Source organism: Pomacea canaliculata, linkage group LG1, assembly GCF_003073045.1.
Source record: "Pomacea canaliculata isolate SZHN2017 linkage group LG1, ASM307304v1, whole genome shotgun sequence".
Taxonomy (NCBI): Eukaryota; Metazoa; Mollusca; class Gastropoda; order Architaenioglossa; family Ampullariidae; genus Pomacea; species Pomacea canaliculata.
In genome coordinates, this window is record NC_037590.1 from 21087762 (window position 1) to 21107544 (window position 19783).

The window sequence follows — 19783 nt, forward strand, 5'->3', positions numbered from 1 at the left end:
TCATCATTACTATCACATCACACATCATCGTCACATCAACAGTCCCACGATAACATGTTTTCTTACCCACGCAGACAGGTGTAGAGCCATCCCATGTCACCTGATCATTTTCATACACACAGGTGCGCACGTCCGGTCTTGCAACGTAGCCGGGACGTAGACAGGTGTAGGTCACCGTTCCGTTGACGTCAAAACTTGCTGACGTCATGTCCATGCCAACTGGAGTTCCTGGATCTGTGCATCTTTGATCTGGTCAGTGATCAAAAAACTTGGTAATCAGGAAACTCTTACAAAGAAATCTTTCTAAATTATTGATCGTCAGAATTCTTCTACCAGTAGATTCCTCATTCCTTGAACCTTTTCTTTGTTTACCGTTTTCTATCACCATGCACGACTTTATAGACAATATTATTTAGACTGTTATCAACGACTGGTTTGCTTTAGATGTTTTGGATTTGCAGCGTCTGATAACTGATTTAACTGTAAAATACAGCGCTTATCTGAAAGATTTGTAAAATCTAAGGTCATCTGTGTGGACAGCAATTAGACTGAAATGCCGCCCAACCTTCACAGTACAGGGTTCCGAAGCCCCAGCGGCCATCTTCCCCACATCTGACGGTTCTGTTCCCCAAGGTAGACTCGCCAGTCACCACGAAGCCCGGCTCACACGAGAACTCGAAAGACTCTCCGAGACCGGAAGATGTGGACACGTTGACGGAGCCACCTGTCGCCACTAAACTCGGGCTGCCACAGTCGATCGCTAAGAGTAAATAAGAAATACTTGATTCACGTGACCTGTCTGAGAAACATAATCAGAATTCTTCGAATGACAATTCAATTTTTGTACTTGTCGATCAACACGAATCCATGACAGTAGACTGAAAGGTTCTTTTCAAATTTTGGGGGTTTTTTAAATTAAAGTTAACTATTGGCATGTTTAGTGTATTCGTTGTTGACGGCATGGTGCTGACAACGATTCTTCATGAAATGGTGTTTACCTGGGCAGTTGTGACTGTCCCCCTGTAGCGTCATGTTGTCGGTGAGGGGATCGTAGGCACAGTAGAGGGTCTTGTTGTACTCAGGGCCAACCTGAGACCTGCAGACCAGTGTCACCTTGTCTCCAATAACTGTTGGATTTGGAGGAATCACAGCCGACACGATACCAGTGGGTGACAGTGCAGCACAGTACCTGGCTACAAACAGCGAATAAAGCAGTACTGGTGATAGAGGTCACGAGATTGAATAAGAAAAGGACTATAATATACAGGTGGATTAAAATGAGAATATTTCAATAGTGTAAGACGTCCCTGACCTAGTTTTGAATGCACGTGTACATCATGCACAAATATGGATGCATCGTATTATCTTTATTGTTCCTTATAACTTGTTTGGTAAACATATTCCTGTGGTTATGTAAGTCTTATTGTAACGAAGTGGTTTACACCTCGAGTACAGTATATATTGTCGTCAGTTTACAAAGATAAAAAGTTGTAAGAAGCATAGTAGGATTCATTTTCTAACATACCAATGACAGTAATTTACAGTAATTGTGTAACATACTGATAAACAGCATTTACAACATGATTGAGTTAGCAAGTGTCTTAGGATGCTTACGATTGCAGGTGGGAGGTAGAGCTGACCACTGGCCGTTAGACTGACATGTCACCACAGCAGACCCTGTCAAGGTGTAGCCCCGGTCACACCGGTACCCAGCTGTCTCGTTATAGAAGTACGACGTCGAGGCACTTAGAAGTGTTCCGTGTGGAATGCTGGGTAGGCTGGGGCAGGTAACGGCTAAACACACAGAAACTTACTTCAAACAACATAATAGCCTTATACACAAATCTTAGCTCAGGTTAGCGCAATCCGAGATACTATGAAATGGATCAGGAGGTTATCTATGATAATCTTTAAGATCATTTATGTAATTAGGATAGATCTTCCTAAGTCATGGCAATTAAAAATGTGATACTCAAAATGACGAACGTTTCTTAAATTAACAGAAAGATTTAAGAGATACAATGTTGCTGTCATTACAATTAGAGAAAGCTGCTACATTGAAGAAGGTTTGGGCATCACTCTTCCTGTTTAAGCGAGATCTCAAAAAAGCTCGAATGGAAATACAAAACATTTACGAAATGGAAAACATATGTCCTGTCGGCGAAAAGTCATAAACTTTTTTACCCACCACTTCGATAGGATCAAGCAGCAGATGCTGGCATCATGTTTCAAGAGTAACAACCAAGTGTCTATCACACAACAGGTTACAAATATGAAAAAGGAAGCGACACACGTACGGACACAGGTGTGGTTGATGTAGTAGACATCGCCCTGTCGCAGTCCATCCTCAGGGAGTGGAATGTTCTTGCCAGTCGTACCGTTCTGTGTATACATCGTGTAGCCTGAGTTACACACACACGTGAAGCCGCCGCTGGTGTTGTTACAGTAGCCGTTAGTGACGTCACAACCACTTGTGTTGTTAGCGCACTCGTCGATATCTTCAAAAACACAATTTACAATACATCAGGACATAGCATTCTCGCAGATAAAATGAGCATTCCAAGTTTTAAAGGATTTCTTTTTTAAGTTATCTCCGGTAGTATGGTTGTCTGCCTTTAAAAGCTCTAATCAACGAGACAGTTGCCAGTGTTCACATACCTTCGCACTTTCCTGAAGTGAGTGTAAAACCTTTTTCACACACGCAGGTAAAGTTGCCGTCAGTGTTGTGGCATGTCTGATGGGCTCCGCAAATTCCCACCGTCTCGCATTCATTTTTATCTGAAAAATTGTTAACAAGAGACTTTTCCTAAATATCCTAAATATAAAACGCTTGAAATTTTGCTTATAAAGCTCTTCCACCAAAATGTATCGAGACTAGTCGAGTAATCATTATAATTTTTATTAGAATGTTATCTCTGTTTTCATCACCCCTTGATTTGGGTGTACCAACACATTGCAATGTCTTTTACTCCGCAGCATTCATTTAGACTGTCTGCTTGCCTGTGTTCTTTCTGTCGACAGAGAATGAAATCAAATGTCTGACAAGGAAATACAGATGCAGGCATCGATTAGCTGGTCCATTGATAAATTCAGCGAACAATGGAGAAAATAGTTTCAAAGAAAAGAAGATCTGCTCACCTTGACAAACATTTCTCGGCACCTCAAACATTCCGCTACTCGTGCAGGTACTCTGAAAACTGTCTGTACCGTTGTTAGTGTATCCAGGGTTACAGGTGATAATCAAAGACTCTCCAAGCTCAACAGGACTCTGTGTCGATAGTGTGGCTCTGTCTACCTCAGGCACAGGACATTTGATGGCTGAAGCAAATGTTTTTATTCGAAATGGTAATAATAATTTTCAACGGTTTTCTCGCTAAAGGACGAGTAGTTAATTTTTATATTTGTCCCACGCGCCCACTTCAAATATTAAATTCATTTTTAAAAAACTTACCTTGACAAACAGGAGGTGGCATAGACCAGATCGCTGAATAGCACAGCGAGTACATAGAACCTATGAGGTCATAGCCTGGGTGACAGGTGTACATCACGATGGCACCAAAATACTGTCTGTCGGCGCTAGAGCTGGAGTTCCCAGTGATGAAAGTCAGATTCCCATTGACAATAGTCGGCGGAGGTGGACACGTGGCAGCTGTGTGGAGAAATAAGTTCAAGGTAAGCCAGTGCATGTCCTCATGCTCACACGTCTAACAATTTAGTAAATAAAACCTCTTTCTAAAAGATCCCTTTGGTTTACAATTCAATGATATACAGAAGAAAATTAAAGATGTTTTAATCAGCATTTTTATACGTCATGAAATCTTCAGCAGACTTTGCTAATAAACTTCTCAGTTAAGCAGAAAGCATTGTGTTACTGAACTTTGTTACCCTCTTACATAGACATTCAGGTGGGAGTGTCCATTGACCATTCTCTTGACAAGTGGAGGTCGATGAGCCATTCACACGGAATCCCGGGAAACACCTGTACTGAACAATAGCTCCATACCGAGCATTACCAGAACCACTGTATATTTCTCCATTAGCGATAGTCTGAGGAACGCCGCAGTAGGTTTCTGAAATAAATAGCTTTTTCATGATTTGATATCTGATAACAGAATGTAGTGAAAACCCTCCGGCATCCCTTACACTGAAAGAATGATGCCATTCTTGTGCAAAGTAAAATAATATAGATAATGATATAACGGTTGATAAAATTTCTTAAATGGGCTAATTTCATTTCTTTGTCATTGAAAACATTGGAAAGAAACTCAATGTAGGTTTGTAAAAATGTAATTCTTTTACTTATTCGAGTTGTTTTCAGTGACATGACTATGTGCTAGCTTATGCACAATCCTAACAAATTTTGTCTTCAGATTATAACAGCCAGCTGGAACTCTTGCATAAAGTACATTCAAGGGAGCTAAGGCAGAGTGCAACTCACGCCGACAGGTTGGCATCCGCGGCTTGTCCCAGTTGCCGTCCTGGCTGCAGGTCAGGCTGACCATGATGCTGCTAACGAACTCTTCTTGGGCGAAGGAGTAGCCTTGGTTACAAGAGATGCTGACAAAGGTGAATGCGTGGCTGAGGGTTGTAGACAGGGTCATGTTGGTCGCGTCCGCCACAGCTGGGCAGTCTGACCAAAAACATTATGAGAACAGAACTGTGTATGTGGGTGTCATGGTGGTGTTGGTGGTCTGTGTTTATACACTGATTTGATAGTATTAGAGGACACACCTACATCGTGTTTACCGTATCTCTCTGGAAATATAAACTCCTTTTTTGTTTTCCCAGAAAAAAGACAATAACATCACTGATCAGAATTGACACAGAGATGGTGACAGAAGAAGGTCTTCATTAAAGCTCAGGTTCAACAAGAAAATAACAGGAAAAAGATTAATGCAAGTCTAACATAAAATTTATTAGAAACGTATCTCACTTGACATTCTTGAAAGAAGCTTTGAGAACAAATAAGATAATTTACTGACATACATTTCCAATGATTATGAAAAATTACTTTGATTGAAACACACGATGAGATCATAGGGTTAGGGCCATCAATTTAAACATAAATGACAGGAAATCTCACCACGACTAAAGTTTAGCGCGAAGTAGCCATCGGACTGCGCAAGGCTGGAAGTGAATTGAATGACAAACACAGACCCCGAGTACAGATGCTGAGGTAGTTGACTGGACAACGTGTACCGACTGTTAGTGTACATTTGGTTTGACACACTGTCAGTAACATTGTACACCTGGAGACATGAAAATACAGTTGTGACAACTGCTCATTTGACAACGGCAAAAAGCATTGTAAAACTACTTGTGCATGTGAAACAGTGTAGGCAAGCCTTAGTGTTGTTTACGTTTCGTTTTTATGCTTGTGCGTGTGTATATTGTGTTCCTGTATAAATGTATTGGTAGGCACGGTGTGAACTACTGTGAGATAGTCTACCTTTTTACCTTTCGATAAATAGAAATATTCCAGGAGAGTACACGTAACATTCACTACTTCATTACCACTTGTGTCTTGTATATGTCATCTGAACAGAGCATCTCTATCTTCCAGCTCGAGAACAATAAAAAGAGAAGAGAGAAAACAGACACAACATACCATTATTTCATCCTTATCGTCAGCCATCTTGAAAGACACAAACGAGATCATGAAGCCTCTCGGATGGTCTCTAGGTGCTCGGATAGTGTATGTACAGGTGAGAGATGAAGGGTAGGGGCCAGTGGGTGTAGGTCCAGGAGACTCAATCACACCAGAAGTAAGTGTGAGATCCGGCGAACATCCTGAATAATAAGTAGTAGGTCACTGTTCTCAGAAAATCTTTTACAACTATCCTCGCTGAAAATCCGTATACTTATCACTTTTTAAAAACAAACTTCCAGTCCTGTAAAACGTCTTATAAAAATGAGATCCAAACGAAACGGAATGTTCTTGCTGCTTTTCTCTTTACTTCAATCCTTATTGCTGTCATTGCTCCAAAGACATAGTAACCACAGATTCTTTAACACCGGTAAATTAAAATCTTTTGCGTCTGCAAATCAAAACATAAAAATTATAAAATATCATGGGTACCCCGCTTGACTCTGGCGCGGAAAGCACGGGTGCTGTTGCCCTTAGAAGAGATCTGGAAGGTGAAGCTGCTGCCCAGTGACACGAAGACCAATGGCGAGGAATTGGAAGACGAGACTATACTAGACAGCTCTTGTGGATTGTACACAAAGTCATTGACCATCAGCTGGTTATCCATTATCTAAACCACAAAAAAGGGGAAACATGAGATCGACAAAAACGAACTGGTAATTTCGGAAAAAAAACTGTCAAGTCCATACAGAAATTAAATTGCAAATAAACATAGTTATTTGATGATAAACACGATAATCGTAATTAAAACATCGGATATAAACCTGATAGTTGGTCAAACAAATGACCGTCTATTGAGTTTCACCTCCATGGTAATATGAGATCCATCGGTCGTGTTTACGGTGAACAGGCGGAAGTAGACAGAAGGGCGCTGAGAATTGTGATAGTGAGGTGACGTCACTTCTGTCCAACTGTCTGTAGCCTCCACCATTCTTTCCTCGGACGACAATTCAGGATCTACAGGAAGTTCAAAGTATACATAAGTTCATGGGGTGAATAGACTGTATAAAACTATAAGCAATTTGTTTCAATAGTAGACATCAGGTGTAACACAAGTATAAAAACGTTACACTAAGCGAAGTGTAGAATACAGCTTTTAGACTGAATGACACCCTGTATTCGTCTTGTTTCTTAAGCAAGGAAGACAGCTTGATATAGCTGATCCCCAAACTTCCGTTTGTTCACAAAGCATCTTCAAGCAAACTTACACATGCGTTGCCATGGTGTCCATTTTTGTATAATGAGTAGGAATTACCTGTTTGCCAAGTAGCTGTAAATCCTGGTCCTTCAACAGAATTATCTGAGATCAGTCTGATAATGAGGAAGTTGTTGTCGCCATAAACAATTCGATCTCTTACACTTCCGGTGAACAAAGCCTTCTGGGTGCTGGTCTCTATCGTTGGACCTCCGCTCCAGACTTCTATGTAGTCGGCGTCGCTCTCCAGGTCCACAGTGTGAAACTAGAAACAGAGAACGAGTGACCTGAGGGCACTGACCGTCTCACTGACATCAGCTTTCACAGGACTGTCTCGTCCCTCTAACCATGCAGACCCTTATTGACTGAATATTATTGAGCTTCTCACAAGTAAAGTTTTTATTCGCTCGTTTGTCGACTGAAAAATAGTAACAAGTCTAGTACTAGTATGTAGAGGGGAAACGTTAAACTTCTGTCGGCTAGCTCACTGGACGGATCTGATCTCGATTAGTTTATCTCAGTCCTTATCTCTTTGAAAACGGCTATGCTAGAGGTAGTTTGACCCACTGTTACACATATTTTCCTTTTTCCCAAAAAATTATAAAAAATAATTAAAAGAGGTAGAAGAATAATTCAAACTGATAATGACTTATCAAAATGTGTAGAAAACGAACAATCTACCTGAAACTTGCTTGACAGGTCACTTTAATTGTAATCCATACGAAATTGGGTAGATGAAGTGGAATTTTTTTAAAAGATTTTGAGGCAAATGTTTACACAGATTATGTCATCTAACAAGAAGTTAGACTTTCAGGAACCAGAGTTTGATGTTTAAAAACCAAGATGAAATGCACACACATTGTTCTTGTCCACAGAAATTCACAAATAATGCATTAATAAGGTGCCAGAATTCGGAAAATCCAAGGAACAACTATCACACCTCTAGAGCCTTGTATCATCCCGCCATTTTTCTATTGGAAAAGAACGAGTACTCTGGGAAATTGACGATATTTCTGTTCAAACAGACTTCCCTCCCATTGAAAGGGAAGTAACTGTGTTTTAGAAAACACGTTTATGATATATATATGTAGGCAATAAGATGTATGTACGGTGCGTGAGAAGAAGAAATCTTCGGATTCAGTTAAGAGAAGTCTACACACAAAATGAATCAGAGGATAAACTAAATTGTTTTATAACGACACCTGTCGTACTCGCGGAAATCTTAACTCAGAAGGGTATTAAACCCTTTTTTTAATATTATTAGGTCGTTGTAGCAAGTAATATTATAAAGCAAAACAAAGCAAGCTTTTTAGCACCAAACCTTCAGAGTATTAAACAAAAGGACAAAAGCGTTTAAATTCTCATTTTCTTAAGAGTTACAGGTTTTTAAATATCAACATTTTAGAGTCGAGCTGTTACGGAAAGTACTTTAATCGTTTTATGATTTATAGCAAAAGTTTTAAAGGGATACTAAAGGGTAGTGATAAGGCTGTGGCGACAGTAAAACGTTTCAAAAATAGATTTAGTTAGAATTACAGAGCACGAGAGCGATACAGGAGAAATAAAGGATTCGTTTCTCACTTAATTACCACTTATTAGCACTATTTCGGTTGCCGATGTTTATAAAAATCGAAAAAATCCAGTGAAATCGACCCTTGTGTCCTTCCGCCGAGTAGCTACGATATCTTCCCGAGATGAGTCAAGCAGACGAGTCTTTTGTGACGTCACAAACGACAGGAAGTGTCTGTGGTCATTGCTAGGATAGTGATCGGTGGTGTCTCTTAGTTGGATTTGTGATCTCCAAAGTCATTAACTATCGAGATGGCCATGAATAATGTTCAATTTTACCAATTTGAACCACTTGCATCAGCTCACAATCGACTGCACATCCTCGGAGGACGAGGAAAATGTTGCAGCAGTCGAAGCACAAAGCAGGTACGTAGGACCAGAGATCTGTAGGGACAGATCTCTGGTAGGACTATAGAAGTAAGTCATACTGTGTGCACGGAACAGAAAGTGAAAGCATGCTTTACCTTCAAGCACTTTAAATAAACATAATGCACTCAAACTCTTTACACTGGGCATTGTTGTTGACGAATTCACTTCGTAGTGTATTTAAAAAATAAAATTACATTTGGTATGCTAATTATTTCCTCACACACACCGGAATATTCACATTGTATATGATAATTTGGGTTTTAAGTGAACTTTCCTAAGGATAGTTTAAAAAATTAATAGTTTGAAATATCTGTATTTAAATATTTAAACAGACTTTAATATAATACTATTTGCAGCCTTTTTTTGGGGGATATAGTTTGAATAATTACACTAATGACTTACTTTATAACAACGATGGATAGAATTCAAGCAGAGACGTTTGCTTATATGTTATTTTGCCTGTGCTTTTAAACTTATATGTTTGTTGTTTAAATGTGTATTTACATAGATTCATTTATCACAGTTTCAGACTGGTGCATTTGTGAGCATTGTGAGAATGGCCACAACAAATGTTGAAGCATAAAAAAATGTAGAGTAAAAGCTTAAAAGTGAATTGTCAAGAAAATGTTCCCTATACATCATGAAAATTGTTACATTTATCCAAATCCAGTTATTGGACACACTTCATATCAGATGCATCATGTATCTGACATGAATTGTAAAATAAAATCTTCCCTTTGTTAACATTAATTTCTTTTATTTGTTCAAACTCAGGTATGGGACACACTTTATCTTTATGTCCAAAACAAATCTTGCATGCATCTGGCATTTTTATTTTACAAACATCATTTCTGAAATACTTGGTGCTGAATTTACCTTTCATTCTTTATTTTCTTACAAACTAATAACAATGCAAGGAAAACTGTGTGAGAACTGATTTCTTTCTTTCACATAATATACAGACATATGGCCTTTTTATTTCCTCAAGTTCCACTGCATGTGAATTTTTCATTTGATTGCTCTGTAAGCATTTAAAACAGTTTCAACAATGTATTTTGTCATAATTTTCTTAATTCTTGCACAGTTATGGATTCCAATAAACCAAGTGGACAATTTGAGACACATGTGTGTTTGTGTACTTGTCAAACGTTGAACATTTAGGAAGCCTAAAAGAGTGTGGCTGTGATGTCCAGGAGTAATGATGGCCACAGGAGCTGTCTTGGCATATGGTTATAAATTTGACTTCTATGTGACACTCATCTATAGTTGTGATAGAGGGGTTGCTACACTGCCTGCAGACACTCAGCAGCTCCTCCGACTTCTTTTCGTGAATGATAAATTTTCTTTCCAGGAAGGGATTTGTGCCCAGTTCATCTTTCTGAGAATTCCTAGAGACAAATATCGAGACTAAAATCATAGTTAAAACCATAAATCATTTTTATAGCTAAATATCAGCTGAAATTCTTGTGCTAGCATGTTTCTGATATAAACTATCAAGTACTGACTGTTTGTTAGTAACTGCAATATAAATTTTGTTTACTGGTGCTCCTCGACTGCTGAATTATTCCACTCTGAGGTGTCATTTTCATTTTCTGACTCCCCATATCAATATCAGGATCACACCTAGCAGACATTTATAGACACAATTTCCTTCTTTTTCATTTCATAATGAAAAAAATTTATCCACATAAATATTTTACAAAGCCATATAAAATTATTTTTTTATCTAAGTGTTTAAAACTGCACATATTTTTGGCCTTGAATATCCTTATAAGAAGAAAATATCTAGCACAGTTGTGAATTCATGCCAATTTTAGATAAAAGAGATGTGTAATAGAGAAAAGAACTAAAAAGTGGCCATTACCTTTCAGGATTGGAGCTGAGATCTGGGTCTGGACCTCTTTATTAAGCACAGTTGAACTGTTTGTTGTGACTGACTTGTTATAGTCTGAACATTAAAGTTTTATAAAGTAATCATTCCACAAAACATTAAAACAATAATAAAACATGTATGATTATACCATGTGATCAAGCTATTATTATTTTTAATTCTTTACAGTATCCAACATAAAACACAATCATTAATATTACTCTAATTTTCAAATGTTGAAATATCAATTCTAACTTCCGCAGTGTACTGCACATAGATTTTCACTACTATTGTTGATAAGCTCATTATGTAGGAAATACCTTTCACATGAATTTCATTGTTTTAGATTTCATAAACAAATAGGCTGTCTTTTCAAAAATATGAATTTAAAAATATTTCATATCATAAAAGCAAACAATGATTTTTAAAAAAATAATGTAACAAGTGACAGGATTTCAACAATCATTTCTTTTACACTTTCAGTTTGATGCTGACATTTTTCATTTATTATGCATGTACTATGAATTTTTACCTATTGAAACACGCTTATTATAAGTACCACATAACACGTTTATTGTTTTATAGATATATACAGTCTTTGATATATGTATATTGTAATGTTATCTACCAATAATGAAAAGTGCATTTTGTAAACACAGTAACAGTACATAGCACTGACACTGACCTGTTTATGCTGTAGTCGTTTGGCAAGTGAAACTCGTCTGTCAGATAGATCCTTCATTCTTTTTCGAGAAATTTCATTGTGTTGAAAAATGGTCGGAATTGCATCTGGCAGAAGCTGTGCCTTGAAGGCCAAATCTAACTGTTCGGACATCAGAGAGCTTAGATCTAAGCTCTCTGCGGACATTTCGGGTCCGGCTAGTAAAGCACTGATCGTCAACAAAATGCTTGCACAACACCTCCCACTCTCTGGGCTACCAAACGTGTGGCATCGAGCCTTGTTATTGTATGACACACTCTTTTTGTAAGGCTCGATCTGTCTTTCGGAAAATGATGACAATGTCGAATCTTTTCCCATTTTTTCGTGGCAATCGGGTGCAGGCATGGTTCGGTCTCACATGTAAACAATCCTACTGAAACGTCATAAGGTCACGTGACCGAGAACGAGAGTTCGTCGAAGCAGACGAAAGAGTCCGTGTAATTTCTCTTCTTAAACGCAACATTCTACTACAAACCTTCAACTTTTTTCACATGAACAGACATGAAAATAGACGAGATTCAAATTGATCCTACTATTTACGAGTTTCTAAGCAGTTTAATTTTCCCTTTAGTATCCCTTTAATGTCACTTAAATTTATATTAAATAGATAAAATTAAATTGAACATTATTACTAACATAGAAACTGTTCATAAGTGTATAGTCTTACTGTTATGGAGAGAGTTTGTCCAACGACTCCTTCAATGACCCACGTGCACGGCCTGTTGGCTTCATACGTCACGTTCAGACTTCCGTTTGGTTCCTGCGTGTAGCTGGTGCATGGCGCCAGTTCTTTATGAGAAAATGTTATCAGTAATTATTCATCCATGTGGTTTTTATTTTTTACATGATAGACAGCGTGACCTCTGCCATTGAGGAGATGAGGGACAAGAGGCACACAGGTCACACAACGGGAACAACTCTATCGATGATCACATTTTCTTACACAATTGTATAACAACGATTACAACAAAGCAAAGGAGTCTACCATACGCTTAGATGTAAACATTAAACCTATTACAGTATTTTTTTTCCTACTTTACATGTACATTAAAGTAGCGAAGAGGCACACAGTATACACAATACAAAGGCACCCCCCGAGCACACTTAGAACATAAGAAAAGTCTGTAGACACTCGTAGGAAATTATACCACTGGAGTTTTTCTCCTACACAAAGTAATCTGTTTTCAGTTTGTGACGATAATCCAAGGTCATAAAGTCTCAAAAGGAGGACTTTACTCACTACAGTCGGCTTCATCCGACTGATCGGGACAGTCATACACCCCGTCACACTTCCAGGCCTCGTTCAGACACTGGGAACCGTCCAAGCAGCGAAACGTGCCTGGAAAATAAACTCCGTGGCTTCATCATTGAGTATAAATTTGTTCAGATTTGCACCTGGAGCACATGCTTTCTTAACTGGCTAGGAAACAGTAAACTGAACTAATTATAGTTCAGCGTCAGTCATCCTGATACTTAAAGAAAAGATGCACTCTTGCATATAATGACTAAAGCAATGATCGAGCCGAGATGTAAATCAAACAGACTAGCACATAAAATATTGAAATATTTACTAAAGACTGAATATGTTATCGGATGTACGAGTGTAATGATGTAGCTATGCATGCAAGCCATTGTGCTTAAAGCTGTTGACATGCAGAAGATGAAATTAATTAATTAACGGCAAAAGTATGATTTCACCTTCTAAGCATGCGGGAACCTTGCAGACAAAAGGTAGTCTCGTGTCGGGGTCTGTCGTACTCCACCGTCCATTGGACGCACGTGAGGACACGAAAGTAGAGTTGAGGTCTGCAGGCTGCATGATGTCCCACACCCCACCACACACGCTTTGTCCGTCTGTACAGGTTAACAGAGATAGATAGTTAGTGGTATGACAAATGTTACAAAAGAATTGGATCTTTTTTGTCAGACATGTTTCACAAAAAATTGAAAACTCACCAAGCATTGCAATAGAGCAAGTGAGTGAGTGTTTACATTCCCCTAATTCCTTTTCCGCTATAAACCTAGATTTCAAGAACGACAGAAAAGTACAAAACTATGTTATCATGATTTTCTGGTAAATAATATTTTACAAGATTTAATAATCACCAAGATGAATGTTTCCAATCCAGAAAGTCTCGATTGATGAACTTGTTTGGCGAACCAGCTTGCTGACACTCAGTGATTCCACCTCGTCTTCTAGGATCACAAGGTTGGCCCCATACCTAAAATATAACCAAGAAAAACATTCAGGTATTAACCATTACTTTCATCCAAGTATATTTGCGTGACCTTTCTCGAAGAAAATTTTCGTGTAATTTGATATATATCCACTTTATATTCCCATAATGGTTAGTAGTAACTTAACTTTTTTGAAACCCTTCCACATTTGTCTGTAAATAAACTTTTACTTTGAAAGTCATTAATTACAGGTTTGTGCAGAGATATAAAGTTTTTAAAACTTTTGACAGTTGCTGTCAAAGTACATGATTACAAAATGAAATAAAATTCGTTGCTATCTTTTTTTTCAAAGTTTTGCAGTCATTTGCTAAAACGGCATCATAAGAAATATATATCTATAAATAAAGATATATATTGGTTTTTATGTCTCGTCAGTATGAAAATACCGGCAGCAACCTAGCACAGTAACTGTTTGGTGAATAATGTCACACCGGGGTTACCATACTTTTTACATGTATCCTGCGCAGACATAAAGTTTCTGGGCGAGGGCGTTATGAGGTAACAGTTTGGAGCCTGTATAGTCCAGCCTGTAAAACAATTTCATGCATCTTCACTTTAAATAATTTTTTTTCATTTAGTATCCAATCTGTAAACTGTGGTTATTACTTAAGTAAAAGATACTCAAATATGTTCATGAAAGGAAGTATTCTCCAACAAAGCAAAAAGTTATAAAAATTATACCCTTATCTACGAATGTATTACACTGACACATAAATAAATTATTAATTTCAAACTAGCACCAACTCAATGCGCACGATGCAACATAGAATGAAAAATATGTATTCACAGGACGGCAACATTGCAGAGACATGTAAGAAGCATCAAAATAGGGACGTTCAATATATTTTTGTGCTTCCTATAAACATTCCAGTAAATGGTGTGAGTGTTAAAAACTACTGTTGTCCTGTCTATGGTACAGTAAATAATGTGTATGTGTGTGTGCTAAGCTGATGATGTTGTGTTTTGGCTGCCCACTATGAAGGTTACCTTCAGGGCACACGAAGGTAAGGTCCCCCATGTCCTCAGTGACAAGAGTCACACTGTCAATCATCTAAAAAAATGGAAACAATATTTACTGAGAATATTTTGTTGTAAATAATGAGAACGAGAGAAATACACAACGATCTCTTTTTGCGAAAATTAATCATATATACTCGCTGTTTCTTGAAATATTTGGTTACCAATAGAGTAGAAGACAGTTTTAGAAAGGCTGGGAAAAAAGCATTTCAGACTAACAATGGTTAAAAGTAACTAAGAATATGATGATGATGATGATTGATAATGATGGATAATTATGGATAATGGATGATGGATGATGAGTGCCTTTTTGCTTCTGTGCGTGTTTTACTGCTCGCGTGGGAATGTGTAGCTGTGTGTATGTGAGTGCGTGGGTTCTGGTTCTTGTGTATATGTATGTGTGCGTGCATGTGATTGTGTGTGTGTGTGTGTGTGTTGAGTCTTATGTGCTTACTATATGCACAGACAATCAACCAGCCAATCATTCGTCGACCAGCATAGTCAAACCTAGTTCCATGTCTTCTTGTCTACCTGCCTGTTTTTCTGTTTGCTAAAGCGGTACATAAGTCTTCAACACCCTAGAAGATTTCAAGAAGTACTTTCAGTGGGCTGTCATTCAATGTCTCATTACTTCTCTCACATGTCAATAAAGCCTTCAATTAAATACGGGTGTTCTTATAGCCTGCTTGTACACCCCGAACCTCAATGTCAGCGGTTCTGTCTGCTAGCTCCTACATATGTAGCATGCATCTCACCCTAGTGTTTAGTAGATAGGTAAAGCGAACTTGTCATTTTTATGACACCGTCCCTTTCCTGTCTATTAAACCCTCCAAGGCATGAATACTCTGCTAGTTGAAGCATGCTATCTTGTTTCAATACAGGCACAGACATGGTGTTAAACCAGTCACGCTTCTAAGATCGTGTACACAGGTCAACCACATGACCCTGACGACTTCTTCTCATGTTCATGTTCACCGAAGCTGCACATTTTTGTCTGCGCCTTTTGAGTCTGTACAGGTACAGGCATGTAAGTTTTACATTTTATTAAAAATGCACTCATGTAAGTAATGTCAAGCCTTTTCTGTTACGCAAAACATGTAAGGGAGTTCTGCTGTAATGTAGTCATCATTACAACACAATTTGATGTAACAGCTACGTTACACTTATACACACACAGTACAGTAACACAGCGTGTTCGTCTTAAATAAAATATCCCCATACCCATGATCTATCCGATAAATCATGCTTTCATTTTTACATTGAAAGATGCATGAACACATTTGCGAGCACGGGAGAGAGAATAATTTCTGTAATAAAAACTAGGAACAAATATGATTTGACCTGGCGTGTGTAGTTTGAGAATGTTGATAACTCCAGTTTAATTATCCACAATATTGCATCACCTACCATAAACAGGAGTGCAGCTGTCAGACAAACCTCCATTAGTCCAGTTCTTTTGAATCTTTGCGCTCAGTTTTGTAGGTTCATCCAGTCACCTGCTCCTTCCTCAGCCCAGAAATGTCACATGCCTGGCCAGAGCCAACGGTTTTATCCTCCTAGTAATTCTTCTTCCTGGTTGCTGCAGTGTGTTTCTGCTGTACAATGAACTGTTTTCAATGTAGGTTTAGAAGTGGCACGCATGATAGTTGTTGTGCTGCAACACGATCTCGCATGCTAACTAACGGGTACACAACCCGTGCTACTTGAGTCAGGTCCCAGAATGTCAAAAAAAAAAGAATCCTTTTGTGTGTGTGTGTTAAAAGCTACTGTTGTCCTGTCTATGGAGTATGGAGGTGGGAGGGGAGTAAGAGGGGCTGGGAAGAGAGGTGTGGAGGCTATCATGTTTGTGTTAAGCTGCATGCGCTTGGTCGCTGCACACCAATTTGTTTGACCGACTATAAGTATGTATATGCACAGAGATATGGGTTTATCTGCCACAAGGGAAAAGATGGTCCGCAAGCAATTCCGCATTGACAGTAAAGAAGTTTCTGTGACCGATGCTGGGCAACTCCATGAACAGAGAGAGAGAAGACTACCCCTAGTGTTGCAGCCTGTGTGTGACAGTTCATTACTGCTCTGTGTATCATCCGCACAATAAAACAAGCTGTTGGCGACAATTTGTATTCGTATGGCGATCAGGTTTTCTGGCAGAGAGGAGACAGGAGACTTGGACAGCGCTCATTTAGTCCTTGTTCAATCTCTTCCCTGAAAGCAAAACTTGATCACCACAAGTATGTTAATTGTCGTCCACAGGTTGTTTTATTGTGAAGACTATAATATGTAAATGAACACTTGAGTTAAATATCTTTCAGCAGGACTGATGAGAGGAAGGGACAGGGAAGGATGGTGTACCTGGGCCCTCGACTGTGGAGGAGTCCAGCTTTAGTCAGCAATTTTCTTTTCGATTTCCTTTTCTTTTGACAAAAGTGAAAGGAGAAGGCATGACAAAGGAAAAACTTAATAAACCTAGATTTCAAAAAGCGCCATAAAATGTAGGCATCACAAAGAGCTCTGTCTATTCACCTAATAGGCTTGATTTTGTTTATGTTTTGTGGTCATGCTTCGATTGGATAAGTGTTGGACCATCATGTTTACGTGTGCTTCTAATGCGTTTTCTTTCTCTTGTGGTTTGCATACTGTATATAATATTATTTGAAGTGCGAACTGTTTGAGTCTGTTGGCTGGAGTCCACTCCGCCATGTTTCACTCGCCTCGGCATCGACTGTGAGCTGCAGTGAATAAACTGAAATGATGATCTCCATCTTGCAGTTTCATGTGATAACATTTCTTCATATTCTCAAGATTACTCATTGTCGTCCCAGTATTCTCCTGATGTCACTAACCTTATTCTCTGGAGTCATTACCCTTACATCTACAGTTATCACCCTTTACTGCCGCAACGCAGCGAGTCTTCACGTTGTTCTTCCTTCTACATCTTTCTTACTATTTTGTGATTTTGTTCCACGTCTTTGTTACTTTTTGGTTAACTTATTGGACATCTTTCTTACTACAGGTAGTCCTCGACTTACGACGGGGATCCGTTCTTAACGCGGCGTCGTAAACCGAATTTCGACGTAAGTCGGATCATACGTTGATACTGTACTGTACCATAATAACAGTACAGTACTGCAAACACTTAGCCTATCCAAACACCTATCCTAACAGAGTACCCTACATAATTATCAATAAACATAAGTACAGTAAAATATTGTAGTACAGTACGTTTAATAATGAAATACTGTACTGTAAGTGCTGTAACAGTAATAAACAGTTAGGTTAGGCAGACGTTACCAACACAAGCCTGTCTCATCCACGTTGAACACTTGTTGAGCACAGTAACCACACTCCTCAATTATCTTAGCCAGTGCATTAGGAAACTCAGTTGCTGCTTTCTCATCAGCACTAGCAGCTTCACCTTGCACTTTAATGTTATGGAAATGGGCACGATCCTTAAACCTCATAAACCAACCCCTACTCGCCACAAATTCTTCACTTTCACTTTCTTCCCTCTTTTCTCTTTTCAACGCCTCAAACAGTCACCTAGCCTTCTCCTGAATAACCATAAAACTCACAGGGATACGGCGTTGATTTTGGTCTTGCAACCAAAGCGCCAATAATCTGTCCATCTCAATAATAAGCCCACTACGTTGCTTTGTTATCACTGTCGCTGTAAGTGGGAATGAGTGTCGTAACCACGAAACGACGTAACTCGAGACCGTCGTAACCCGAAGACTACCTGTATTTTGTGATCGTGTTCAGCGCTGAGCACGCCTTTGACGAAAATGACCACGTGCATCACGGAATTTTCACTTTTGTCATGATTCTGTCTCCTGCACAGGTAGGCCACACGACGAAACTCATTTGCAGCAGCCTGTTTCCAGACACTCAGAAACAAAGACTGCCTTCATTACAAGATTTTTTTTGTGCTTAAGAATACTGAAGGTCAAATGCTAAAAATTCAGATTGTTTTGTAATTTTCGTTCTGTGGGTGAAAAAGTTTTTTAATAAAATATGTAAAGGGAGGTAACGTGTTATAACTCTTACGAATACATATTTGTCTCCCTTAAAGTTTTAAGGCCTTGCTGGTGACAAAGGGACAGCCATGTCTTGCTTGCAACTTGTTTGTTTGTTTGTTTGTTTGTTTTTTTGTTTGTTTGTTTGTTTGCACCGACTTCTGTCATCACGCCCACACCGTCTTTTAATGGTGCCCAACGTAAATACAGTAAATGCAGGTAACTGTTTTGTCGAAGTCGCTATACTGTAATAGTGAAGGGAGTGGTTGTCAATGTGAACACTGCAGATTCATTTTACTTATTTATGGATGAATGTTTTGTCCTTTTTTTTTTTGGGGGGGGGGGGCTCGGTTTTTTTGTTTCGTTTTATTTTCTAAATCAAGTCTATCGCCAAGTCAGTCCTAAAATAAGAAACTCGTGACATCAGAACCTTGGTGTAGAGATCACTTAGTGGACTTTGTGGAGAGCCAGTGATCTTGCTTGAAATCTCGACCACCCTCGTCAAACAAGTTTTATCTTTAAAGCCACATATACAGATTGAATTTTAAAATATTTTCGACCAGGTTAGGATATACTGATTCAAGAACAGAGCCAATAATACAATTCATTAATTGCCTTAGTAGGAACAGGTGCTGATATGTTTTCCTGGAAACAATGTTGATGTTTACTGCAAGGATAATTTGCTTTGTGCCTAGATACCTAGAAATTTGCATCAGTTCTACCGTCTCACTGCCAATGATCACGTGCTTGTGGACAGGTTAATGTTTCCCTACATCAAGGACTATTTTTTAGTTTTAAGAACAATTGAAACAGCAGACAGCTTTCTTCAAACTTGGAGTTTCTTCATCATAAGCTTATTTTGTCTCGCTTTTCTTTTATTCTTCTAACCCTTTTACGCATTTTTACCTATGTAATAAAACAAATCAAAGTATTTAAGCACATGTAAACAAGGGATACATTTTTGATGGGATGTTACTGCCCTTCTTTCTCATTCTTACCTAAATCACAGATGCAGACACATGTTTACTCATATCTGCTGAATATAGATGATCTCTCTCGCCCACTATCCATTCTTCTAGGTCACTGTCCTTGGTAATAACTGAGCAAATCGAGCTAAAATCGTGAAAATCGTTTTATTTTTGCA

The 19783-nt window shown here is 38.6% G+C and overlaps 1 protein-coding gene across 1 annotated transcript in view; it reads right to left on the reverse strand.

Moving 5' to 3' along the window:
- The window catches only part of LOC112560514, a 69459-nt gene extending 53301 nt beyond the window's left edge, over nt 1–16158 (reverse strand). Inside the window, exons 1-22 of the mRNA XM_025232426.1 lie at nt 16034–16158; nt 14597–14660; nt 14055–14136; nt 13478–13593; nt 13070–13225; nt 12612–12710; nt 12039–12160; nt 6903–7107; nt 6453–6604; nt 6080–6257; nt 5609–5790; nt 5084–5249; nt 4439–4630; nt 3894–4070; nt 3452–3649; nt 3139–3318; nt 2659–2778; nt 2298–2498; nt 1615–1794; nt 999–1193; nt 566–760; nt 67–249 (exon numbers count right to left, since the gene is read on the reverse strand). Of these exons, the coding sequence (XP_025088211.1) occupies nt 67–249; nt 566–760; nt 999–1193; nt 1615–1794; nt 2298–2498; nt 2659–2778; nt 3139–3318; nt 3452–3649; nt 3894–4070; nt 4439–4630; nt 5084–5249; nt 5609–5790; nt 6080–6257; nt 6453–6604; nt 6903–7107; nt 12039–12160; nt 12612–12710; nt 13070–13225; nt 13478–13593; nt 14055–14136; nt 14597–14660; nt 16034–16069 (3379 nt within the window). The 5' untranslated portion in view covers nt 16070–16158. The remainder of the gene's footprint in view (nt 1–66; nt 250–565; nt 761–998; nt 1194–1614; nt 1795–2297; nt 2499–2658; nt 2779–3138; nt 3319–3451; nt 3650–3893; nt 4071–4438; nt 4631–5083; nt 5250–5608; nt 5791–6079; nt 6258–6452; nt 6605–6902; nt 7108–12038; nt 12161–12611; nt 12711–13069; nt 13226–13477; nt 13594–14054; nt 14137–14596; nt 14661–16033) is intronic.
- Nucleotides 16159–19783: the final 3625 nt, after the last annotated feature.